We start from the raw sequence: 26,968 nt of genomic DNA, 5'->3' as shown, positions 1-26,968 counted from the left end.
GGTCACCCATTTAATGAGAAAAACAACTTTCTCTGAGAGGGTTGTGAGACTTTGGAATTCTCTTCCTTAAAAGATGGTTGAGGCAGAATCCTTGACAATCTTGAAGTCAGAAGTAAATAGCAAGGCAGTGAAAAGTTATTGGGGAATGCAAAGTTGAGGTAAAATTAGATAAGCATGATCTTAGTGAATGGTGGAGCAGGCTCGAAGGGCCAAATGGCCTACTCCTGATCCTAATTTGTATGTTCAATAATGCAACCCCTGTGAAGACATGACAGTTTTAGATTGTTTTATTTGCTCGCCCCACATTGGTAACAAGCTATGTTACGATGTGATCAAGTGTCTGTTGAATGATGTCACCTCATAAGAGTGTGACAAAGAAAAGAGATGGGGGAAGGAGTCTAATATAACGTGAGGAAATTTTAGAATACCTGGACAATTTTGTACAAAGCTAATCTTGCAAACATAAATCTCTCCCTGGTGAGTGGAATACATTGTGCAGCAGGAAAATTAGTCCTGATCCCTCCAGCTGAATAATTGTGAGCTCCACAGTGACAAGGCAATGTTTGAGGTATGCTGGACACGTTTATTAAATAGAGAGCAAGACTATAGTGGTAAATCAAACATGAGAACATGATTGCACGTCCTGGAGCTCTAAAAGGCCAGAATTTTAGTTTTTTCCTTTGAAACCATCAATGTTTTTTCCATACACTTGGAACTTAACTTCAAACTAGGTTTGTGATGTCTACAGACGATGATTATTTTTCTACTGTCCATTGATTCCAAAGATTTAAGCATGCACTTTTCTTTTAACTTTTGGCCTCAGCTGGCTGAAATGGGATGAAAATTTCTTCTGTCTCTTGCTGGGAATGATCCATAGAATAAAAACAATTTCAAACTGAAAATAAAAATTCCAGCCCATGTTCTGTTACATTGCATCATTTCAATGAGATTTGTAGTAACTGATTTTTTTCTCTGTTGCACTTATCAATAGTTTCAGCTATTATTCCTCTGTTTTGTTTTCTAGGCAAAATTTGGGAAATGCAATATTCCAAAGCCCGGATTCTTTGATTTTGAAGGCAAACAGAAATGGTAAGTTTTAAAGTTTTTTTTAATGTAAGTAATAAATATAAATACCTATATATATTTTGAGAGAGAACCAAGTATGGGTAGGATGGAATAAAAAAAGTGCTGGAAATACACAGTAGGTCTGGCAACATTTGTTGGAAGAGAAAGCGAATGCAACATAACTCTTCATGTGCAGTCATGTTCTCATTTTTGTTTTCCCACTAGTTTTTCTCCATATATAATAAATGTATTCAAGATACCACAAACACTGCCATGTCACTTTAGAGCTCAGAGTTATTCAGCTTCAGGTATCAGGACTACTTATCTTGCTGCACAATTTATTCCACTCCCTGTTCTGAAGAGCCATATTTAGTTCAAAATGTTGGGCGGAATTTTCCCAAAAAAGTTCTAAGTGTTGTCATCGCGCAAAAAGTGGAGTAATTCACGCTGGTTTTTTCAGTGAGAGTTCACACTTTGTCTCTCACATTAGAGTCTCCTACACTCTGTGCATTGCAGAGGCCACCAGCATGAATATCATTACATTTCAGGGGGCGGAGCCTATTCACACTGGAGAGGCTGAAACCAGCAGGCCTCTGAGCATGCACAGTGACCCCGAAGTGTCAGCCTGTGGTTTGCTGGCCAGCTTGATCACTGGCACTGTGCTGCTGTCTCCCCACGGCCTGATCGTGCCCCTTGTCCATTCCCTGGCCAGCCCCAAACATCCCCCCCCCCCAGTCACGTCCCGTCCCGGCTTGCCCCGATCTGCAGACCCGCCTGCCCCCCATCCTTCCTCCAGCCCACCTGATCGCTGGCCTCCCTCCAGCCCCGATCGGATCCTAATGCAAAGTGGCAGCAGGCTCCCTCCCTCCATTGATCGCCTCCTGGGCCCCACCCCCTTGCTACTGTTCCATGCCTGGTGGGTAGTGCCAAGGTGCCCCTGGGCATGGGTACTTTGTCCCTTGGGCAGCACCAGGGATATAGGCTGGCACTGCGAGGGTGCCCATGCCCAGGGGGCACAATCTCCCTATCCCCTGACCCACTGGAGAGCCCCGATTGCCGCTCCCTTCACTCCAGCGGAGTTGTCCCGCTAATTCCCTGAAAGTGGGAAGCTAGTCTGAACCCCGCTGGAGTGAAATACTAGCGGGCCCAGAGAATTGGTCCTGGGCCCGCTAATCACATTAAAATAAGATGTAAAGTACTTAGCTGGTGTTCCTGCTGGTTTCCAATGCGAATCAGACGGCGACGGAAATCCAGCGCTGGGAGATGTGCGTGTTGTGGAAACCCGTGCGAATCCCGCGCATGCCCGGACGCGAGATTCTCCCACCCCGCTGTGCTAGAAAATTAGCGTGGCGGGGTGGGAGAATTGCCTCCGTTAACTCTGTCTATCCCTCCCCAGATGTTGTCCAATTTGCTGAATATTCCCAGCATTTTCTGATTTTATTTGAGATGTCCAACTGCAGTATTTTGCTTTTATTTGTTTGTATGAGTAGGATGGTGTCCAGTCAAAGATTAGGATAAAACAATAAATGAAATGTTCTGTTGGACTGCTAAGCCTCAAGCTTGTCTAACTGCATTTCATTCTACCCTGACATTAGTGTGCGTTTTGAGATGCATATTTTGCTTTTACAAGTTACGAGACAAAAATTTTCTCTTTTTTTTGCATATGAACATTTGTTGTTGCAATGACCCAAAAATGGACTGTCAGATATTGGAAGCCTGCGTTGATCTTTCACTCTTCACACGTTGTATTTTTATTGCCTGCTCAAGTTTGAAGGCCAGTGTTCAAGAAGGATCAACTGGAGTTTTCTATGCTTTTAATTTGAAGGGAGATAGTATTGAAACCAGAAGTGTGAACTTGAGAGTAAGGTGGTCAATTAAAATGGCAAATAAACAGAAGTTCGAGGCCACACTTGTGGATTGACTGGAGGTGTTCCGTAATTGGTCTCCCTAGTGCAGAGGAGACTGCATTGTGAGCAGCGAATACAGTATACCAAATTGAAAGAACGCATCTTTTTGAGCTATGGGAGGGGTGCTGGTGCCTGTTAATCTGTATCTCTGAGCTACAGCAAACTTTAGAGAAGGAAAGGTCAAAATTTAAAAAGGGAACAGAAGTTGTGCCCGGCAGTATATCTGATGAGGCAAACCAAATCTGAACATTTTGCTTTTGTTTAAATATCTTCTAACTTAAATTTTTATTGTTTACTGACAGGGAAGCATGGAAAGCAATGGGTGATACGACTGCACAACAGGCTATGCAGGAATATGTTGCAGCTATAAAGAAATTGGACCCAGAGTGGAATCCTAAGGTAATTCTACAGGGATGGTTGAAAAGTTTATACACCCTCTAGTTGCGAAGTTTGGAAATAACCATATTTTCAATTATTTGCTGTCTTTCTGTTTCCTTGACCCTCTCTTTACTCTGTTCTCGCTCCCTCCTATCCTATGTGACCAGATGCCTCCCTTTCCTTCAGTGTCTTTCTTTTTTTCCTTCAGACTCTCCCTGTAGTTGCATAATTCAAATACTTCCTTGACCATGTGAGAAATTCTTGGGGTTCCCTTTTATGTTCAAAAAGTTGGATCAAAAACAAGGAAAGTTCACTGCATAATGATGTATGGATATGTATTGGGTTTAAAATAACGAATTAAAGCCTCTGCTACCTAACTGGATAAAGGGATTTCATACCAGTGCATTACACATTGGTATCTAGTGTAATACCCAGGTCATTGTGCTCTGATGGTATTCAGGGGTGTCAGTATGCTTCTTTAGCCTGTGTTTTCTCTATTGTTATGTTTTCACCCACTGTGGCAATGAGACGTATTAATCAGACAATAACCCCTCCTCCATGAAAGGAGGAAGCAAAAATTGGAGTTTACTTGGGTATCATTGGGTATCAAAAATTGGAGCATACTTGGGTATCATTGGGCTCCTAACTTAAGAGGGACACAGGCAGATCCATGGGAACAGTACACCTATCTATGGATCTAAACTTCTCCACCACTGTGGAGGTTTTCCTGGGTCTGTTGTGGAACTTTGATAAGGATTATTTGCTCTGATTAGTCAACATCTCCATTACTATTGTTTCATGTTCCTCTCAGGATGGCAAAAGGTGAACTAGGTCAATCTTTACCTTGGCCACCTTTGCCAAGCAATTCCTGTGTACCTGGTACCTCTCACTAATTAATCGTTTGATACATCCACCCTATGAAGAGGATTTTCTGCAGGAGTTCCACATGACAGTGTCCTGAGGCTTCTTCACCTGCTTCATCAATGACCTTCCTTCCATTTTAAAGTAAGATAATAAGTAGGGATATTTGCCAAGAATTGCACAGTACTCAACACCATTCCCAACACCTAAGATAATGAAACAGCCCGTGCCTGAAAGTAGCAGGACTTGGACAGCATTCAGGCTTGAGCTGATAAGTAGCAAATTTTTTTACGGGATTTAAGCACCCCTGGCAAGGCCAACATTTGTTGCCCATCCCTAAATGCTTTTTAGAAGGTGTTGGTGAGTCACTTTCTTGAAATGGTACAGCCTCTGGTGTAGGTACACCTACAGTGCCATTGGGAAGGTGTTAAGGACCAGATCAGAAACTCCATGGTATTGCATGAAGTTAGCCTAGACCCTAACTTTTACATTTAATTTTGGCATTTGGGTGAGCATAAGGTGTTTCACTCCAGGTATGATTCCAGTGACCCACTCAGAGGCTTTTATAAAAAAACAAACTTTATTTAAGAACACAGTTAGAATATAACAAAAAGAATTAGCATAATGTTTAGCAATTAAAATACTTAAACATGACAAAATACAATTCTTAACAACTCGCTATTTCTATTGTTCCAATTTAGCAGCATTGCCCACATAGACATAAATCCCTTCTTTAGAACCAGTTAGCCCAGAAACCAAAGATTCTTACATTGATACTAGATTTCCAGTCTTTTGACACTTCTGGAGAGTGATCCAGCTGTCTTCTAATTCTCATGCAGCAACTTCCAGTGAAAGCTCCAGCCCCAAACCCCTTTATCAGGCAAGTGGGAGGCATTCCATCATGCTCCTGACTTGTGCCTTGAAGACAGTGAACAGGTTTTGGGGAGTCAGAAGATTAGGTACTTGTCACCGAATTCCCAGCCTTTGACTTGTTCTTTTAGCCACAGTATTTACATGGTTAGCCCAGTTCAGTTTCTGGTCCATAGTAACTCCTAGGATGTTGATTGTGGGGGATTCAGTGATGATAGTGCCATTAAATGTCAATGGGTTAGATTCTCTTTAGAGATTGTCTTACCTGGCACTTGTGTGGCACGAATTTGACTTGCCACTTATCAACCCAAGTTTACATAGAAACATAGAAAATAGGAGCAGGAGTAGGTCATTCGCCCCTTTGAGCCTGCTCTGCCATTCAGTATGATCATGGCTGATCCTCTATCTCAATACCATACTCCCACACGCTCCCTATACCCTTGGCAATTTTAGAGTCTAGAAATCTATCTATTTCCTTCTCAAATATACTCAGTGACTTAACCTCTACAGCGTTCTGTGATAGTGAATTCCATAGGTTCACCACCCTCTGAGTGAAGAAGTTTCACATCATCTCAGTGCTAAATGGCCAACCCAGTATCCTGAGACTGCGACCCGTTGTCCTAGTCTCCTAGTAAGAAGTCTCACAACACCAGGTTAAAGTCCAACAGGTTTATTTGGTAGCAAATAAACCTGTTGGACTTTAACCTGGTGTTGTGAGATTTCTTACTGTGTTCACCCCAGTCCAACGCCGGCATCTCCACATCATGTCTAGGTCTCCTAGCCAGGGAAAAAACATCCCTGCATCTCGTTTTTCCATCCTGTATGTTTATAAAGCATTTTGGTTTCTCTTGTTATGCACTAATTTTTTCTAACACTTTTTTGTCCTTGTACCCTTTCTTCAGTTTCTATCTTTTTCTGTTTAGTTTTAGTAATTTTTTTTACATTAAAGTTTTAATAAATCTTTATTTCTTTTATCTTGAACTCTATTTTCTTGTCATGTTGGGAACTGCAGCTTTGGATGTTCCATCTTTCTTCCTTATGGGAACACTTTTGGATTGTACCTGAGCTATCCTTGCCTTGAAGGCCTGTCATTGTTCATTTACTGTTTTTCTGCACAATCTTTTTTTCCCCAGTCCATTTGAGCTAAATCCCTTCACAGATCACTGAAATTGGCTCTTTTCAAGTTGGGCATCATTCATTTTTGTTTCTTTCTAGAGCTACTTTGTAGGTACCAGCGCAGGTTGCATCAACAAATCAATTGAGTTTGTTTAAAGATCACATGCTAAAGCTGAACAGTACCTTGGTTAGGTTACACCTGCAATGCGAAACGTAGCTTGAGTTGCAATGAAATAAGAGGGAGCTAAAATCCTACAAATCGATAGAGTAGAGCAAAACTGATCCTTGGTGTCAAAGGAATGAACTTGGGAATGGCTTGAGTAGTTCGGCACTTCAGTCATTTAAAAGAGGTGTCTCAGGGAGTGCTTTTCTATGGGTTCCAACATTATTCAGGATGCCTTCAAACTGAGTGAAACATCATGTTACGAGGATTTACAGAATAATTTTAGAAAAATGCATTTAATTACTCGGTACTAAATCAATTTGTGAACTCGACAATGGATCGATTGTCACAGAGCCCTGAGTCAATTGGGTTTGGGGGTCTGGGGGTTCATAAATGCACAAATGGTCTTGTTATCTTTGTAACGGAGAAACATAGTACCATAAATGGCAGTAATTCCGGTTGTTTCCATGTGTACCCTCGAAAGTTTATAACTGCTATACAAGAGCCATGACTACATTCTTTAGTTAATTTGATCCTTTGGGTAACCTCACACATGATACGTTGAATGTAGAGAAATGGATGCTGTTGCATTATTTTGGTTGACCGAATGAAGCAAGTTTTTGTCCAACAATCAATTGGGTGTTCAGTAGCATCAGTTTAAGGTGGTGTAATTTCTTTCTGCTGTGCAATTGTAATGACTTCTCCATTTCTTTTATCTGGCTGACTGTTAATGCCACTGAAGGCTGTTGACTGATGGATAATTTGTTCTCAGAATTATTTTAAGGAGTGACTTTAAACTGCCTATTTTCCCAATGTTATGTGTGTTTTTAATTCCGGAAGTATCCTTTCAGAATAACCAACAAAATATAACTTTGGTTTACTTTTCTAAAATGAGCAAAAGAATACTCAAGTTTTGTGTTCTTTCAACAGATGAACTTTGTCATCTCAATTAAGTACATAAGTCAGTCTATCCTGATATATTTAGACTTTGTTTTGTCTCCTGCCTGAATCTTGGGATCCTGGTGTTAACTATTCAGTTGCTAAATATACAGTATAGCCAAATATCCAGTGGCTCAATATGCTCTGTAGTTAAATATTCAATGGCAACTCTGATTGATGTAATAACAGGAATCCAGCATTTTATGTTCCATATTATTGCAAGTAACGAAATAATTTCATCATCTGTAAAAGCTTGCTTAGAAACTTCAACTTTGATTCCAGTCAATGCAGTACTTTACCAGATTGTATATATAGCTAACTGCATAATGCCCTTCTCTACATAAGGTGGCACTATTGGATAATATTCATGAAATATGCAGGTTGTTGATTGCTCTATAGCTGATCCCCTTTGCTCTTTTGATCTCTTCAACTTTGTTTCTGAAAAGTGTAAAATCGAAGGAAATCATTGGAATTTTTTAAAACTTGAGTTACTTAAATGTTTAATGTTTAACAGTTTAAAAATTCAAAAGTTCAGAGACAAATAAGTAACATAAACTTGCTGATACCATGGGGTGGAAAGGATTGCTGTTGAATAGCAATTTAAAAGTTCTGCCCAAGGTAATTGTGTGAACAAAAACATTTTATCGAGCAAGAGAGTCTTGGTTTCCAGTTTCTTCCTTGCTGAAATGGTGCCAATACCTTTTTAATTCTGCACATTGCAGAATTGCTTGAATGTTAGCCTGAATCAGTTTTTACTGGCAAATTCTTGCCTAGGCATAAGAGGAAATAATGGCCATGAAAAACAAATGCAAAGGGTTCTGCAAGAGAGTAGGTGCTCCAGTGGATGTTCATTGAGGTATCTGGGTGTGGAACAAATCCAAATAAATGGGGTGGCATCAATATTCACTCTCACTTCCTTTCTCTCTCTGTTTTTCTCTCTTTTTGTCTCTTTTATCTTTTGTGCTTTATTAATGTTTGGGGCAATCCAAATCCACTTATCACTAGGTGCTGATCCCCTAGTGCTAACCTGGCAATCTCATTTAAGCCACAGAGACAACTGATAAAGATTAAAATTAATCATTTGGATGTCTTGATGCTGACAGCTGGTGTCCAAATCGAGGCATGTACTCTTTCTCAGTTTCTCAGTTGACATCTCTCACCGTGATGAGCTCAAATATCATAAATTTAAAAATGGTTCAAGGAAGAACAGCTATAGTAGACTTTTGTCTCCACTGACTAAGTTTGCTATTGGGCTCAATCTGCAGTTATGCTGAGTGGAGCCCATGTGTTGGAGTAGACACAAGGGCCTAGTTACAATGCATCATTCCATCTCACTGGGGTTAGTATTGAGTTTCCTCCTGCTTCAAACTTTAAATACTCGCAATTTCTTAGATTTAAACAAATATTAATTTGTTGATGAACTCTTAATCTCAGCATTTTGCATAGCCCTTGGTTTCCATGGTTAAGATGTGACATGGTTAGACAGGGACACGCAAACTATCCAGTTGGAGTAAAAGCAAAATACTGCGGAAATACTGGAAATCGGAAATAAAAACTACTAGAAAAGCTCAGCAAGCCTGGCAGCATCTGTGGAGAGAGAAGGGACTTAACATTTTGAGTCAAAGATGACTCTTCGGAACCTAATGAAATGAGAGAGATTTCATTTCAACAGCTAGATTGGTTGTAAGCTCGATTTTGTAGACAATGCCCACTTTACCAACGTGTTACTCTTTACTTTTTAAAATCAGTCGATGTGCTGAATTGCTAGCACCAGCAGCAGTTTATTTTTTCTGTGCTTACACAGAAATTCTTTACCACAATGTTTGTGAATCTGACAGGATTTCGGGTGCTTGCTTTATTTTAACAAAGGGCAAGCAGAGTCATGATGAATTGGTACATTCTGTATCTGCCAAAAATTATACAATTCCTGGGTGTAATGCAATCTTTGCTGCTGAATTCTTGTCCTGGGAATGGATATACATCCAGAATGATGTAAGGATTTTAAAGGTGTGTAATTTTTAGTGTTTTCACATGTCACAAATTAATTTAGATGAGGGAAGCTGTATGTAGAAATGGAGAACACCATACATATTAAGGTGTGTTTCTCTTTATTTCCCAACTAAGTAGTATTGAATTATTTGACACGTAGCAGGAGCTCAGACAGATTCCAAGGGAAACAATTTAATCCTTTAATTTCTCTTTCTGGTTGGGATTGTACATAACTAGGTTAGTCCCATGCTCTAATATATTACTCTCAATATTGCAATTCCTGCAACTTATCTGGAAATTGAATCCCTTTCATTTTTGCACAAAGGAATTGTTCTGGGCTTATTAAATCACTTCCTTTCGATTATCACAGATTTGTGAGTTTTGCAGGGAAACAGCACGTGGTGGTAATAATCGGTTATAGAGGATTGGTACATACCAACACCATAACTGCACTGATAATTGCAGCTATAAAGCTTTGGAGAAAAACGGAAGGTTTTATTTGCTAATAGTTTTTTCTTAAAAAGGACTCTGGTTTCAGGTAGTCTATTGAATTCTGTCAGGGTAGGCCTATTTTTCACCAGGTAGGTGTGATCCCATAATGATGGTTGCTATCATTGATAGCCTGTTAACGGGTGCATGAACCTCGACAAAGGGCTAGTTTGATGAGCAATTGATTACAAGATACAGTTATTTTGTTCTCAGGTTTCCTGTAGGTATTGCATTCCAGCTGGCATAAGGAGAACTGGATTTTCTGGTTGCTGTTTCAGTGGTATTGTGGATGTTTTAATATAGTCATGTAACTCATCGAGCTTTCTTATGACTATCTGACTGCAGAGTACTTTATGACAGTGATCAGTGGATGATGTACACAATTTATGTCCTGAGCAAATATAATTCACTTTGCTAAACAAATAGGTTATTCATCTCCAGGAGTCCAGTGTCTCCTGCAAAAACTGTGAAATGGAAAGGAGAATGTTGGTCATGAGGGAAAATGCAGTAGTTTATAGGGTTACACAAGGAAGTTGTCTTGGCTACAAATTACTGGAACTTTGCAAAGCATACTGCCTTTCTAGGGCATTAAAACAGTGCTAAATTTCCTAATAGATAAATGCTTTTGGGTCACTTCTTGTGTCAGGATGTAGTTGAGGGCAGCTAGTTGCCTAATTGAAAAATTAATCAAGTTTGGATTTTTGTACCAGTTTGTGGCAAGAATTGGTAAAGTTGCATTTTAAAAGAGATGGGGGAGACACTAAATGTTTTTTTTTTGGATCCGTATTTACTGAGGAAACGGTCATGGAGTCTACGGAAATAGGGCAAACAGGTAGGGAGGTCATGGAACCTTTACAGATTAAAGGGGAGGAGGTGCTCACTGTCTTAAGGCAAATCAGAGTGGATAAGTCCCCAGGACCGGACAGGGTATTCCCACGGACCTTGAGGGAAGCTAGTGTTGAACTTGCAGGGGCCCTGGCAGACATATTTAAAATGTCAGTATTCACGGGGGAGGTGCCGGATGATTGGAGGGTGGCTCATGTTGTTCCGTTGTTTAAAAAAGGTTCCAAAAGAAATCCGGGAAATTATAGGCCAGTAAGTTTGATGTCGGTGGTGAGCAAGTTATTGGAAGGTGTGATAAGGGATAGGATCTACAAATATTTGGATAGACAGGGACTTATTAGGGAGAGTCAACATGGCTTTGTGCGTGGTAGGTCATGTTTGACCAATCTATTAGAGTTTTTCGAGGAGGTTACCAGGAAAGTGGATGAAGGGAAGGCGGTGGATGTTGTCTACCTGGATTTCAGCAAGGCCTTTGACAAAGTCCCTCATGGGAGGTTAGTTAGGAAGGTTCAGTCGCTAGGTATACATGGGGAGGTAGTAAATTGGATTAGACACTGGCTCAATGGAAGAAGCCAGAGAGTGGTTGTGGAGGATTGCTTCTCTGAGTGGAGGCCTGTGACTAGTGGTGTGCCGCAGGGATCGGTGTTGGGTCCATTGTTGTTTGTCATCTATATCAATGATCTGGATGATAATGTGGTCAATTGGATCAGCAAGTTTGCTGATGATACAAAGATTGGAGGTGTAGTGGACAGTGAGGAAGGTTTTCAAAGCTTGCAGAGGGATTTGGACAAGCTAGAAAAATGGGCTGAAAAATGACAAATGGAATTTAACGCAGACAAGTGTGAGATATTGCACATTGGAAGGACAAACCAAAGTAGAACATACAAGGTAAATGGTAGGACTCTGAAGAGCGCAGTTGAACAGAGGGATCTGGGAATACAGGTACAGAATTCCCTAAAAGTGACGTTACGGGTGGATAGGCTTGTAAAGAGTGCCTTTGGTACATTGGCCTTTATAAATCGGGGTATCGAGTATAAAAGTTGGAGTGTCATGGTAAGGTTATATAAGGCATTGGTGAGGCCGAATTTAGAGTATTGTGTACAGTTTTGGTCATCTAGTTACAGGAAGGATGTAAATAAGGTTGAAAGAGTGTAGAGAAGGTTCACAAGGATGTTGCCGGGACTTGAGAAGATGAGTTACAGAGAGAGATTGAATAGGTTGGGACTTTATTCTCTGGAGCGTAGAAGAATGAGGGGAGATTTGATAGAGGTGTACAAGATTTGATGGGTATAGATAGAGTGAATGCAAGCAGGCTTTTTCCACTGAGGCTAGGGGAGAAAAAAACCAGAGGGCATGGGTTAAGGGTGAAAGGAGAAAAGTTTAAAGGGAATATTAGGGGGGGGGCTTCTTCACGCAGACAGTGGTGGGAGTGTGGAATGAGCTACCGGATAAAGTGGTAAATGCAGGGTCACTTTTAACGTTTAAGAAAAACTTGGACGGGTTCATGGATGAGAGGGGTGTGGAAGGATATGGTCCAAGTGCAGGTCAGTGGGACTAGGCAAAAAATGGTTCGGCACAGACAAGAAGGTCCAAAAGGCCTGTTTCTGAGCTGTAATTTTCTATGGTTCTAAAAGAAAAAGTTGACAGTGTAATGCTCCATTTGATCCTGGCTGCAAAATCTGGTACAAATTTGGTATATAGTATCTGTGCTATGCGCGCACACTTCTGGCACTGCATCTTAGTAAGGTTGTCAACCTGGGAGTTAGGAGCTAGTGCCTGAAGTGCCTGCAGAATAGGCAAATTGTGCATCAGTTAGCATGTAAAGCTGATTTGATGCACATATTGTCATTTTTGAGCTTGTTGCTCGAGCACCTGTTCTATTCCAAACTTGCATTCAGCAGCAGGAAGGACTCCTTACCAGTGCATTTAAAGAGATAATCTAAAACTTAGATGCTAGTTACTGATTAATCTTTTTGAATTTGTGGAAGCGCTTGGTTATTTGTAGAGTTGTCAAAGTTGGTGACGTTGATGCAGAGTAGCACTGCCCATGGAGAAGGACGAGTACCAAACTCTGTACAAAACCTGTGCCAAGTTGGAGCCAAACTCCTTCATGCTCCTTGACTTTGGCAGCATGTTTTCTGTCAGGCTGGCCAATGTACCAAGCATTTCCTTTTGTGTCCAACCCATCAGTCTTTTTTCTGTACATGGGGCTGAAGTGGGATGAACAAGAAATAAACTGTTGTAGAGATGCAGACCTGGAAATCCTTCCCCCATTTCTGGTGCTACATATTTTAATTGGCACAGGGAAAGGGGTAGGTCGGAGGCTGCAGCATCAGGTGCACTGTTAAGTTGCTGAAGTAGCTCCAGCATTTAGATGACTTTGGGTGAGAAGGCTTCCTAAATCATGGCAGTACAGTGTCGTTAGGAATGGAACAGGAGGCCGTTCGCAAAGGTGGGAAAATTCTGAAAAGTGTCCAGGTAAGCAGATCTTTGTTGTGAAATGAATTGGAAAAGGCAAGGGGCAGAGTTAGAATTTCACAAGGAAGATAAGAGGGAGGGGTGTGCTCACTGACAATTTTGGGGCTGCTGTCTCACCAGCGGAACATCAGGCCATTCAGCCAGGTTTCCAACAGCTCCATCCAAAGAAAGGAAGTCTGCCACTGAAAATGTATGTAGTACCTTCACACTTACAGACCATTGAGATGGTGCATAGGCAGCATTGCGCAATTCAATGAAGGGTCACCAGCCAGCAAGTGACCAAACCTCAGGAGCCAAGGTCAAGGAGGAGGAACCGAAAAGAGTCTGAGCACAGGTCTACCACAACAAGCTCACCTACCTGGTGATGTTCAAGTATTAGTGCAGGAGGAGACTTTGACTGTCCAGGGAGGTATCTGATATGTGTGCCTCCTTATTGATGAATTGCCCTCTAGAACCACCCACTGGCATACCCTGTTGATGGCATTGAATTTAACAGTGGCCTTCAACGTCTTCACCTCTGGTTTATTTTAAGGCCCCGCTCCTGAGCTCTGTGGGATTTCACAGTTGGCTGCTCACCACTTAATTTACACCATCACAGATGCCCTCTTAGTGGAGGTAGCCATTTTCATGGTTTTCACTTCAATAGTTGGCATCCTCCAGGTTCAAAGCCTCGTTGACTGCATACATTACTACCAAGCATTTACTGACCGACCTGATGGGTTTATTAACAGAAAGAGCTGTTCATTTCCTTCAATATCCAGCTGGTATGTGGCCAAAGGAATAACTTCCTGCATTTCTGCGTATGCTTTCCAGGCAATTGCCACAATGTCTTTTTACTGAAAGAGTCAACCTGCCTCAGTTCTTCCACCCCATCCTCTAGGTATGAGGATGGATTCTGAGCAACAACGGATACCTGTTAAGGAGATGACTACTAACTCCCTGCTGAGATCCTCAAACAGAGCCTCAGCGATGGTATAAGAGCCACCTTAACTCCAAGAAACTCGAGGTTTCGATGTCTTGATTACTGTGGTTGGGCTCTACAACACAAGACTGCCAGCATCACCTGCCTGGTAATTGTGTGCTGCATGTTCCGTAACATGATGCAGCAGAGAGGACTAATGCTTTTGGAAGCAGAACTCGGAAAGCGCCAATGTCACAGAGGAGCAGGATGAGGGATTAGAAGGGCCTGCGAATCAGAGGAAGAAGACTCTGATGCAGAATATGGACCTCAGAGACATGGAGTTGGAAGGGCTAAGGGATGTGGAGTGCGATTTATTCAAGACACCATTGTTGTAAGGGAGTGATCCAGCAAAGGTTCAGCTGAGGGACCCTGAGTAACTGATGGAACACTGGAAGAGGCCTCAGTCTTCGCATGGAGATCAACCAATTCAATATCCTCACAATGCAGCCATTGCATATAGATGGGACTACTGGCTGCAGTATCCACTCACATCATTGAGAACCTGCTGAATTGTTTTTACATTGTAAATATTGTTTGTCGAACTGTAAATAGCATGTAAATTATTGTTTAAACTAATTTAATAGTGAGTGAGAGAATTTATCTTGTGCGAGTGCCATATTGAAGAGGTGCCTAAAATCACTGACCCACTATTGGAGAAAGAAGGTGAATGTCCTGAAAATGAAGGTAGAACTCCACCTGAAACTGGAAGATGGACCTCCTGAGAACAAAGATGAATCTCCAAGAACGTTGTGAGTTTGGAAGATGGATTCCCACGAGGACACCTAATCAAAGAATCATAAAATCCCACAGTGCAGAAAGAGCCCATTTGGCCCATCGAGTCTGCACCAACCACACTCCCACCCAGGCCCTATCCCCATAACCCCATGCATTTACCCTAGCTTGTCCTCCTGACACGAAGGGGCAACTTAGCATGGCCAATCCACTTAACCCGTACATCTTTGGAGTGTGGGAGGAAACCAGAGCACTCGGAGGAAACCCACACAGACATGGGGAGAATGTGCAAACTCCGCACAGACACTGACCCAAGCTGGAAATCGAACTCTGGTCCCTGGCGCCGTGAGGTAGCAGTGCTAACCACTGTACCACCGTGCTGCCCTGGGGTCTGGGAGGTCCACCTGCAGATGCACTGCTGACGCACTGCAGTAGTGTTCCAGGCAGCCTCCATCCTGAACTTGAGAGACAGCCTCAGATCTTGTTCAGACGAGTTCTGCTACATTGTTCTGAACAGTTTTCATGCCAGCATGTTTTCCTGCCAGCATCACAGAGAATCTGGCGTGGGGAGGTCGGACCTTCATCTGCATCCCTTTAACGGGATGCAAATGAGGTTCATGCTGGTTTGGAGGGCGCCAGTGGAAGATCGACTGTAAATTCACATCAGTGTGAAACCGATTTTCTGGGCATCCCACCATATTTTTTTTTAAAAGTCGGTTTGGCTCTTGAAGAACATTAAAGTCAGTCGGTGGGATTTTCCCGTTCCTCTGAGGTCAATAAACCTTTTAATAGTCCATTAAATTGTTCCTGTGGCGGGCAGAATTGGAAAATTTACCTTTTATGTAAGGTGTACGGTTTGGCTGAGGTGAATTTATACTTCCTTTGAAGCACCTGTAACCAACTAAGTGCTCCATTTAAAAGAGGCACTACTACCCACTGCAACAAAAGCAAAACTTTTACAGGTAACAACTTAAAATACCATTTCCGGTGTTGATAATTCCCCCGACCCCTTTCCTCAATATCCATCACTAATTAAATGAAAATAGGGTCTCTAAATCACTCCAGGTAAACTAACAGACTCCTGAAGTCCCTTCACTTTCAGTTTTTGACCCTTTGTATTATATTAAACAAATGCTATCTTGGCTTTGAGACAAAAGCACAACTTTATGCAGACACAAGTCTGAATTTTATGTAAGTTTATGATCAATGGATTCATCAATAAAAACAGAGCCCTTTGACATTGTACAGGTTGAATCTTTGTCTGCCTCTCTTTCTCATTAGTCTCACTCTTGAGCAGGTAATTACAAATAGTTGACCTGTGATACTTGCCTCCAAATAAACAGGTTCCAAAATTTGTGCTTTGACTTTAAAATCTTTCAGAAAAATAATAGTTGCCAACCATGGAATGATGAACTCTCAGTTATTGCTCCTGGAGAACAATGCTAGGACTTTGTTGCAGAACTGGGGGAATTACAAGCACACAGGTGATTTTTAACATTTGCCAGCCGATACTGGTATAATTCTGCAAAGAATATCAACTTCAAGCCCAGGATTGAGTAAAAACGTTAATGAAGATACTCTGATGCAAAGTTTAACAGGCTAGTTTAATTTGACACTTGTGCTGTATGAAATTCCTAATGTCTTTATGGTATGATTGTTGTTTTGCTATTTTAGAAATCCTGTTTTCCTTATTATCTGGAAATAATATCACTGCTACTGGTTAACAAGTTATGATTTTTTGAGGCAAATGGGTTTTGATTACTTTTGTCATTTGGGGTTGGTTTGCTCTTTGCTTTAGTGCAGTAGATTTTCTTAACTGCTTATGATTTGGCTCTGTTTCACCAATTCAAAATCTCAGCCAGTTGTTAATTCATTTGCTAATGTTTGCCTGAAATGACTTTCTCCACCTTATCTAGAATATGCAACACACAAGCAAACCATTCGGTCCAATTAGTTCATGTCGGCATTTGTGTTTCAGTCGAGTCTCCTCCCATCCTTTCTCCTCTAACTATCAATTTAGCCTTCCCTTCCCTTCTCCCTCATACACTTAATCTAACTTCCCCTTAAATGTATCTATGCCAATTGTTTCAACTGTTTCCCTTGGTAACAAGTTCACCTCACTCTGTAACAGGTTTCTTGATGATTATTTTATTTTTTATCCAGCGCACATGGAAATGATCATTGCCCACTTTGCAGTGAGCGCAAACGGCAACATGGGTGCAACATGGCAGCACGGTGGAACAGTGGTTAGTGCTGCTGCCTCACAGCGCCAGGGACCTGGATTCAATTCCAGCATCGGGTCACTGTCTGTGTGGAGTTTGCGCATTCTCCCCGTGTCTGTGTGGGTTTCCTCCGGGTGCTCCAGTTTCCTTCCACAGTCCAAAGATGTGCGGGTTAGGTTGATTGGCCATGCTAAATTGACCCTAGTGTCAGGGGATTAACAGGGTAAATATGTGGGGTTCTGGGAATAGGGCCTGGGTGGGATTGTGGTCGGTGCAGACTTGGTGGGCCGAATGGTCTCCTTCTGCACTGTAGGGATTCTATGAAATTATTGAGAGACTTGGAAAATATGAATCTCTCCGGCAAGATCTTGTTTTCCGTTTCTCCCTGCACGCCCTTCTCACTTTTCTGGTAACACAACAAGGTTTTAATACATTTAAAAATAATTAGCGGTCTTCCCCTCTATATGGTTCCTCCCCCATATTAGATATCCTACCCTTGCCGACATGCTGTCGTGTTGGCGAAGTTTACCACTGATTTTTAAATACAAGAAGCAGGTGAAAGGAACCTGCCGGGAGCAAGCACTGCGGGAGCCTTCTGGGGAGCTCCATTGCAGTGGCAGGGTTGGGGGGTAGGGAGGTTCTCCTTATCGGTTAGAGTGGTGGTGGGGGGACACATTCTCTGTGTGCGTGTGGTGGGAGGTTTCTGTGTTTTCTATTGGAGATCGTGGTTGATTCCCAGCTGCTGGCTTTCTCTGTCCCCAGCCTGACAGTGTGGTCCACGCCTGCAGACTTTTTCTGAACAGTGCTGGATTATCTGGTGAGGAAAGCCATTGTGCAGCCTGTGAGCTGCACGCTGGTTTTCTCTCCTCAGTCACCACTGCCGAAAAAGAAAAATTCCGCACTTTGTGTCTAGCAAAATTTTTTGTCATTTTAAAGGTCTCTATTAGTTTACCCCTCAGCTTTTCCTTTTCAAATTTAAAGATATCCAACCTGTTCATCTTTTCTTGATAGGTATAACCTCTCATAGTATCATTTTTGTAAATCTTCTTTGTCCTTCACCAGTGCCTCTGTATGCATTTTATAACATGGCAGTCAGAACCCTAGACCAAATGTGGTCTAATCAAGGTTCAATATGGGTTTAGAATAACTTTGCTGCTCTTAAATATTTTGTTAATTGTGTGTTCATGTATTATCTGTCTAACACACAATTACTTCCTCCTTTCATGTAATAATGCTGCAACATGTTACTATTAAACTTGCACCTTATTTATATTAGTTCTGAGTTCGGTGCCATTGCTTATTTCTGCCTGAGATCTCACCGGTATCGAAATATATGTTCTGTACAGCACCATCTACCTTGGAGCTCCTAAAATGGTGTCTGTGCTCTTCCACTGCCTCACTATCTTCCTTCTGTCCTCATGGCTGCACGCTCCCTTTGCCTGTTGTTATGGTTCCCACCTCTGCAACCAGACCGCCTCAAGCCTATGTCATTAAACCCATGTCTGGCCATTACTAGGAACCAATTTAAAGTTAATCATCTGGATTTCCCTGTACTAATGACAACAAAACTGTTAACTTTCACTGTTATTATTCCCCTGAAACTGATAACACCTTCTGGAAACTGCACCTGTACTGTCAAACATGTAAATCCAGAAGTTACTGTCAGCAATTATACATTTTTCTCCATAGGATGTGCTATTCAAGTTGCTACAGAATGCAATCTATTAGAAATCTGGGAACTGTTAAGAACGTCCCCATTCACACTGATTTCACAGGTTTTTTAAGCATATCCTCACACCCACACTGTTTTTTCCTTTGGGGAATAGTGGGGAAAGTGGTGGCAGGATTATCAGCCTGTTGAGCTGTGTTATAAATGCTCCTTCCAAAGCCAACAGGTCCTGGTGTTAGACTCAAACCCGAAGTTTCAAGTGCAGTGGAGGAGCGCAACCACCACCGCACCACAAGACCTCCTATATTGAAACCCTATGAAAAAAGTCATACCTTGTCAACGAGTTGTAACTGGGTTTTTAATGGTGTGGGTTACCGGTACTGCTGCAGAACTTCTTTGGCCCCAGGATGCAAATTATTTGAGTAACACCAAATTTTGTTATCTGATAATTCTAAATTTTTTTGGAGATCATGATATTTCACGTTCTTATATACCATAATTCGTGGGATATAAGTTGACCCATATTATAAGACAACAACATTTTTTTCTCTGGCCCCACAAATTGTGTTTTTGCATTTACTTGGTGTAAAAGCCGACTCCCCACTTGCTGCCATGACATGTATACTCACATCAGTAGTCAGCCTGAATTTTTCACTTCACAAATGCATGTTGTACTTATAGGGGGTGCAAGAGATTAAGTAGGCAATTCAGGCTGTCTTCAGAAGGTACATGGGAGTTCAAGGCATGTGCAATCTTTGCTTTGGATGTGGATGACTTTGCAAAATACCAATCACCCATTCCCTCACCAGTGGTTCACTTTATATTAGACATATAAGTCTGCCTCCATTTTTGGAGGGATGTTTTGATGCTTCAAAAGTCGACTTATACACTTGAGTACATGTTCCAATTATTTGTTTTTCTTTCTGTAAGACTTTGCGAGCATTGATCTGGGAGAAGCTATACTTGTTTAAAAATAATTAAGCACTCACCTGTGTATTTAAGTATTTTGCAGTTGCAGGAAGTTATCCATCCCATTAACTGGGTCATTATGTGCTTTTATTATGTTTGAATTCTTTGGTTACTACATTTTGTAGTTGTGGGATATTTGAATGAGTGCATAAGCTTTTGATGGGGAAAATCAAAAACAAATGGCAAAATAGATATAATTTCTCAACAGCCATACTAGAGACAGTAATGCATTTCTAAAGGGATTCATCTCTCTCTATTCCATTAGGTTAAGTATTTTTGTGATTTCATGCTCTGTCAGAGTTACTGCAATAGGGCTATCCTGCGTTTATGAACTGTCTCTAGTTGGACTTCAGGGCTTGAAGGCAGGACCACCTGCACACTGGGTGGATCTGCCATTTCCTAATCCTCTCTCGTTTTCTTCCCTCAAGGGAGGAAAAAGCTATCTGCAATTATTGCTCACATAATTAGCATCCTCCTGATTTTCTGTGTTCTGGGTAATTGTGGTTGTCAGATACAATTAGCTTCTTCCTAAGTTTCCCAACCGCAGGACAAAGGGATGCCGAAAGGTAGATGAGCTGTAGGTACTACCTGTCTTCATTTTGCTCATCAGATGCTCAGCAGCCATTTCTCCACTGCTAAAACTCTTGACACCAAAAAATATTTATTGAAAGAATGTTCCTGGTTTATTTAAGTTCACCGCATTTTGCGCCCTTGTTGTGCTGCCTCAGTTGTTTTAGGCGCTGCACTACAAAAGCAGATAGCTTTCAAGAACTTGGTATTTCAGTTAAGTCAATTACCCAAATTGAAGAGCAAGAATTCAGTGCTTCTGTTTAGACAGAGAGTTGTAAAATTAAGCTCAGGATTCTGTATGTGTTTGTTCATATTTTTTATGTTTATGCAGGTTTCGTTGAGATTGTGTGGGAGAGAATAGGTTAATCATTCAGGTAAGGGCCCTTAGCATGTGAGGAGGAAGGAAAACATCTATTAACTGCTTTCAATGAACTTTCAGTTTGATGAATGCAACTAAGTTTGTGAAAATTAGGTGGCATGCTATGTAGAAAACTCTTTAATGCCTTCACATCCTTCCTAAAGTGTGGTGCTCCAAACTGGCCGCAATACTTCAGTTGAGGTCGAACCCAGTGTTTTATACTTGAATTATGCTGGAATGCCAATAGGTATGTCCCATACTTACCTGAGGAACAATGTATGCTGCAGCACCGCTGGTTTGGTGTCATTCATTCTGTATTTGAACTTCCCAATACGTAGAAATGACATTCCCAGACATTGATGTGCAGATGTGGCAGATCTTGCTTGACGTAAATAAACATGGTGGTTTGGGTTAAAGTGTAGAAATTGTTGTTGTGCTGCTGTAGCCCTCCTGTTAAAGCTGGCTGGCAACCTGTTATAGAAGGTATTCTGTGGCATGCAATAGGCCAGCCTTTCCAATTACTGGGCTAAATAACATCTGACTAAATTCAGTAGCAAAGGATTGATTTTTCTCTAACCTGCCAAATGGCATTACATGACTGTAAGGGACAAAACTGTCAAGTTGAACGATGCATTTCCTTGAGAATTTCTCCCTTTTCTGTAAGCATTTTCAGCCATTCATTTTCCTCAGTTGCTTGTATCTTATTGAACTGAATATTTGTAATAGAAAAACTTATTTCTTTTGGAAAGGAGAGGTAGGTGAGGAAAGCTTTCTTGACAGAGTTGTTGACATGGCCCTCGATGCACTGGAGGTAAGGCGCCATTTGTCAGTAGATTATCCAGCATTGTCTATATCTGTCTACAGTAATTCAGTTGCTGCTCATCTTTAGGTGGTGAAGTTAACTTTAGAGCCTGCTGCTTTCAGCAAAAAGAATGACATCACTCTGGATGACAATCATCAGCTTGTTAAGAGATCATAGGGCCAAGCACCCGTCTAAATAGATGCTGTATCAAGGCTAGCCGCAGTGAGTAAAAAACATCTTCAGTGAGAGAATTCGACTACAGGAGCTGGGATGTCTTGCTGCAATTATACAGGGCCTTGGTAAGGCCACATCTGGAATATTACGTTCAATTTTGGTCTCCTTCTCTGAGTAAGGATGTTCTTGCTTCTAGAGGAAGTGCAGCGGAGGTTTACCAGACTGATTCCTGGGTTGGCAGGATGACGTATGAAGAGTAACTGAGTCAGTTAGGATTATATTTGCTGGAGTTCAGAAGAATGACGGGGGGGGGGGTTACGTTTGCAAGCACAGCTATGAGGAAAAGTTGGAATAATGGAACTAATTGGATAGTGCATTTCAAAGAGCTGGTACAGGCATGATGGACCAATTGGCCTCTTGTGCTGTATCCTCCTTATTCTCCGACACTATTGTCAGGGGGAAACTGCTTGCTGTATTATGCCTCTTTCTTAAGATTTGTATCTAGATTCTTTTATTTCCCTTGGTACAAGTTTTAATTTTCAATAATTTCATTTTTATTTTATATATTGGACTTGGACAGGTACATGGATGAGAGGGGTGTGGAGGGATATGGTCCAGATGCAGGTCAGTGGGACTAGGCAGAAAAATGGTTCGGCACAGCCAAGAAGGGCCAAAAGGCCTGTTTCTGTGCTGTAATGTTCTATGGTTCTATATATTATTTTTGATCTTTCTTCATTTTTCCTGGTACAATGAGATGGATACAATACTTGAATATCACTTAGATGAAAGATAAAGGGAGAAAGGCTGGAGTCTCTGATGTTTTTACAATGGAGAAAGTAGAAAGAGATCCTTATTTTTCAAATTTATTTTTATTCTCTCTTTTGACATGGACTTCACCATGAAGATTGAGAGGTGACCCAGTTGAAACTTGCAAGATTCTGAAGGATTTCTGAAGGAGAGTCATATTTGATTCAAAATGTTAACCCAGTTTCTCTTTCCACAGCTGCTGCCAGACCTGTTGAGTTTTTCCAACACTTGTTTTTTATTTCAGGTTACCATAGCATTTTGTTTTTAAGATTCTGAAGGGATTTAACAGGGCAGAGCAGGTAGAGTTTTCTGTGGCTGAGTTCAGAACACAGGTACAGTCTCAGGATAAAGGGTTGATCATTTAGGACTGAGATTAGAAATTTCATCACACAGAGCGTTTTGAATTTGTGGAATTGTTTATACTGGAGAGTTGAGCATATTGCATCATTGCGTATATTTAAGACTGAGTTAGGCAGATTTTTTCTGTCATGGAATCAAGAGGTATGTGGGCAGGCAGGAAAATTGAGTTGGAGATCAATGATGATTGTTTTGAATAGTCGTGCAGACTCGTGGAGCTGTATGGTCTAATCTTGTTGCAGTTTTAATGTTTTTGTATTCACTGGTGTTTATAGCCCATTTATTTTGTTCTGAGAAGATTTCTTCAACTAGAACAGTTTGATGCAACTGAATGTTTAGCCACTTAAGATGGCACTTCAGAGTCAGCAACGATGGTGCAGGACTGAAGTCACAATATAGGCCATATTGGTAAACGTGGCAAGTCTCCTTCCCTAACCTAAAGTGCATCGGTGAACCAGTTGGGTATGTGTGACAATCTGACAGATGGATGGCACTGAATTACTGATACCAATTTTTTATTTCCTTTATTTAAAACTGAATTCAAATTCTCAAGCTATCATGGTGGGTTTTGAAATCACGTTCGTCGGGCTGTTGGTTGAGGCTTCTGGTTACTAGACCAGGAACATTAGCACGACATTGTCTCCTGTCAATACCTGTTTTCTCCCAGTACCAATGTATTACCATTGCACAGCTCTATCAATTGACATAGTGGTTTATCTAGAAGACTCAATAATGAGCTTATGAGTGGGATTTTCCTGCTGCGCTCACCTAAGGTCTGAAAATCTCGCCCAAGATCAACGGACCTTTGCATGGTCCTGTCTTGCCCGTTTGTCTCCTGTTGGCGAGAGAGACGGAAAAATTTCACCCTATATATCTCAGGGGTTTTAAACCCTTTGTCAAAAATCCTCTTTTGTTTAGAAAGTCTATGTTTTCTGTTTGAAAAGGTTCTTTGGAAGGGAGCTCAACTGAACCTTTGGCATAAAAATAGAGATATTTTAGCTCATCATAATCAACTCGGCCTTTAGCTAGGTGATGTGTGCTGAGGTAGCAGTAAACAAATTAAGCTTCTGTTTGTACAGAATTTCATCAGCAGTTTGTAACACTGATTACCTCTGTTTTAATTTTGCCATGTATATAGCTTGAAGGCCTGAAGCAGTATATCCACACTTGGTTTAAAAAAAAAACAAGAGGGATTCCCATCTAAATAGGACCTGTTGACATTGGGGAATTTGTTAATCCACAGTGAAATAATTCAAATCAACTTGTATCTGTTCCACACAGCCTTTCTGTTTACAAAGGCAAGATGTTGGGCAAGATGTGTGTGTTTACAACCTAATAAAAGTGATGTACCCTCCAGATATTTGGATACCTCAGCTGTGCGCTCTGAGTATTGGTAGCACACTGTGGAAAAGCTATTCTAAGATGTATAAACAAAAATAATGTTGATGTATGTTTACCTGAGATATATTTTGGTGACCAGATTGCCAAGGCATAAACGGATGTAGTTTTTTAAAAAAAACCTACTTAAAATATTCTCTCTGCTTTTCCTAAATTTGTTCAGAGCCTTTCTTAAAGTGAGAAGGTTGTTTCCCCTTTCCAAATAAGTATGGAATGTACAATAGTCTGGTGCATATTGTGCTAAACTGGCAATGCAAACTTCGTGAGTCAGAATTAAATTATGTAAAGCCAATAATCTGTGGACAGGCACTATAATAAAAATGACCAAGAAAGCTGCTGGACTGTTGTAAACACAGTAAGAAGTCTCACAACACCAGGTTAAAGTCCAACAGGTTTATTTGGTAGCAAATACCATAAGCTTTCGGAGCACTGCCCCTTCGTCAGATGGAGTGGAAATCTGTTCTCCAACAGTGCACAGAGACACAGAAATCAAGTTACAGATACACATCTCTTTAACCTGTGTTTAATGTTCCCTCCACCCACATTATCTGTACCTTTAAGACCTGGCTGGCTGTAGAGATTTGCATTCTAATTAGTATTCTGTAACTTGATTTCTGTGTCTCTGTGCACTGTTGGAGAACAGATTTCCACTCCATCTGACGAAGGGGCAGCGCTCCGAAAGCTTATGGTATTTGCTACCAAATAAACCTGTTGGACTTTAACCTGGTGTTGTGAGACTTCTTACTGTGCTTACCCCAGTCCAACGCCGGCATCTCCACATCAGGACTGTTGTAAATACAGAACTGATTCATCATTGTCTTTCACAGTACAGTCTACACCTCAGCAATAAATGATGAGAAAAATGTCTCCTGTAAGAAGCTGCTCAGCCTGCTATATTTAGTGACCTGTGCGTTGAGTTTGTGCTCAGTTTGCCTTCGTCATATTGCACATGAATCAGCATTGTCCTTATCCTGGAAGCTGAACTCATAACCTAGTACAAGAAAAATAATCAGTTAATTCCTGGCACTTGAGGGTGAGCACGTCCCTGAGTAACTTTATTCCTTGCTCTGCTGCTTGGCATTTGATAAGTATTCACATGTTTCAATCTTTTTTTTCTTGTAGGGGACAGTAAACAACAATGATAAGTGTCTAAGCCAAATGCAGCATTGTTATGGCATGCCACTGGCCTCCAAGCAGTCCAATTCTCCTGTATTTCATTTTGTGCTCCTAATGAGGAGAGCAATCAGCCAGCTGGAACACGCTACTTCAACTGTTCAAAACATTTTATTTCATATTCTTAATCCAACTCTTAATCCAGCTTTTGTGAAATATCAGATGAAAAAAACTGCTTTTTTTTGAATGGTAGTTCTTGAAGTTTTTTGGTGAATTGAGCATTGCCATTGTAGTTTTCATGAGAAAGATAATGAACTGATTTATAACCCCCGTATTCGTACACTGGGTGGAATTTTCCTGTCCCGACCGCCACGGGAATCGTAACAGGCGGAACAGAACCATGCAAAGGTTCATTGACCTTGGGTGGGATTTTCCAGTCTTGGGGCAAGCACAGCCAGAAAATCCCGCCCACTGTTTCCGTTAATCCGAAAAGGGAAGAAGGAGAAATTGATCGTGATCCTACTAAAATTACCCTAGTTAACGTCATAGATATAAATATTCTTTTTTCCTTAGTCTTTCTGGGGACAAATCCGTTCAAAGTATATCATTATCAAGAAAGATAATAGTGATTTAGCTTTCTTTCTGTTCTGATTGCATGATTGTTAATTATAAAGAAGTTTGTTACTTTTTTCATGATGATTAAGATGGCAGAGTAATGGATTCTGTTCTCCAGAACCATTTGAGTCAAAATGTATTGTTTTTCATCCAACATACCTCAACAAACGTAGTGCCAGCAAGCAATATGAAAAAGATTTGAATAGCTCTCTGTTTGGCTGATGACACTGCTTCCTAGGAAAAAGCTGGGGGTGAAAGCATAGAAACTCTTAATGAGGTTCTGTAATGAATGTAACAACTGGATCAGATAATGTTTCAGAGACTGATCTAACATCTTGTGTTTTTTTACTATATTTTATTCCTATTTTTTTCCACTACTCAATCAGGATATTAGTATAAGCTGAGTTTGATTATCATCTGCCATTGCTGCTTCATACTTAACAATCCAACTTAAAAGATGATGAAAATTAAAGGCTGTTTACCCAAAACAGAGGTTAAGAGGCAATCTGATAGATGTATTCAAAATCATGAAAGGTTTCGGAATAGAGAATAGGTGAAAATATTTATTTTCATTGACCAGCAAGTCGGTAACAAATGAGCAAGTCTTAAAGCCACATTTCAGGGGGGAAAAATTGAGATGTTTGGCGAAACTATTTTACAGAGAGGATGTAAGAACTTGGAATTGCCTACAGAAACAGAATCTGTAATAAATTTTAAAAAGGAAGTGGATAAAAATTGGGATACAATTAGAAATTTTAAAACATTTAAGGGAAGGAAAATGAATCTAATTGTTTAGCATTTTTAGGAAGCCCGTGCAGTCAAGATAACCTGTGAATTTCCAAAATTCACCAATTCAAGTTTCTGCTAATACAGCAACCACAAGTGGCTGATTTAGAACTATCAGCTTACGGAAAAAAAATCCTCCAGACAGCATTGATAGTTAGAAGGATAAAATCTATAAACTAGCTATACTGGTGGCCAGTGGCTGGCGATCTTTTTGACAAATGAGGGACAGCGTATATGCCTAACCATGACAACTGGTCAATTCTATGAAATCTAGCTACCAATCCTATAAGTTGTGCAATGTATTTTTCCAACTGTATTACCCAGCGGTTGTTTTGTT

General features: G+C 40.9%; 1 protein-coding gene across 1 annotated transcript in view; it reads left to right on the top strand.

Moving 5' to 3' along the window:
• acbd6 (acyl-CoA binding domain containing 6) overlaps positions 1 to 26,968 on the top strand; it is a 189,446-nt gene that overhangs the window by 6,819 nt on the left and 155,659 nt on the right. Inside the window, exons 2-3 of the mRNA XM_078218059.1 lie at positions 1,025 to 1,089; positions 3,275 to 3,371. Coding sequence (XP_078074185.1) covers positions 1,025 to 1,089; positions 3,275 to 3,371 — 162 coding nt within the window. The remainder of the gene's footprint in view (positions 1 to 1,024; positions 1,090 to 3,274; positions 3,372 to 26,968) is intronic.

This window comes from Mustelus asterias, chromosome 8 (genome assembly GCF_964213995.1).
Source record: "Mustelus asterias chromosome 8, sMusAst1.hap1.1, whole genome shotgun sequence".
Lineage (NCBI taxonomy): Eukaryota > Metazoa > Chordata > Chondrichthyes > Carcharhiniformes > Triakidae > Mustelus > Mustelus asterias.
This window is presented reverse-complemented; position numbering and strand designations above follow the sequence as displayed.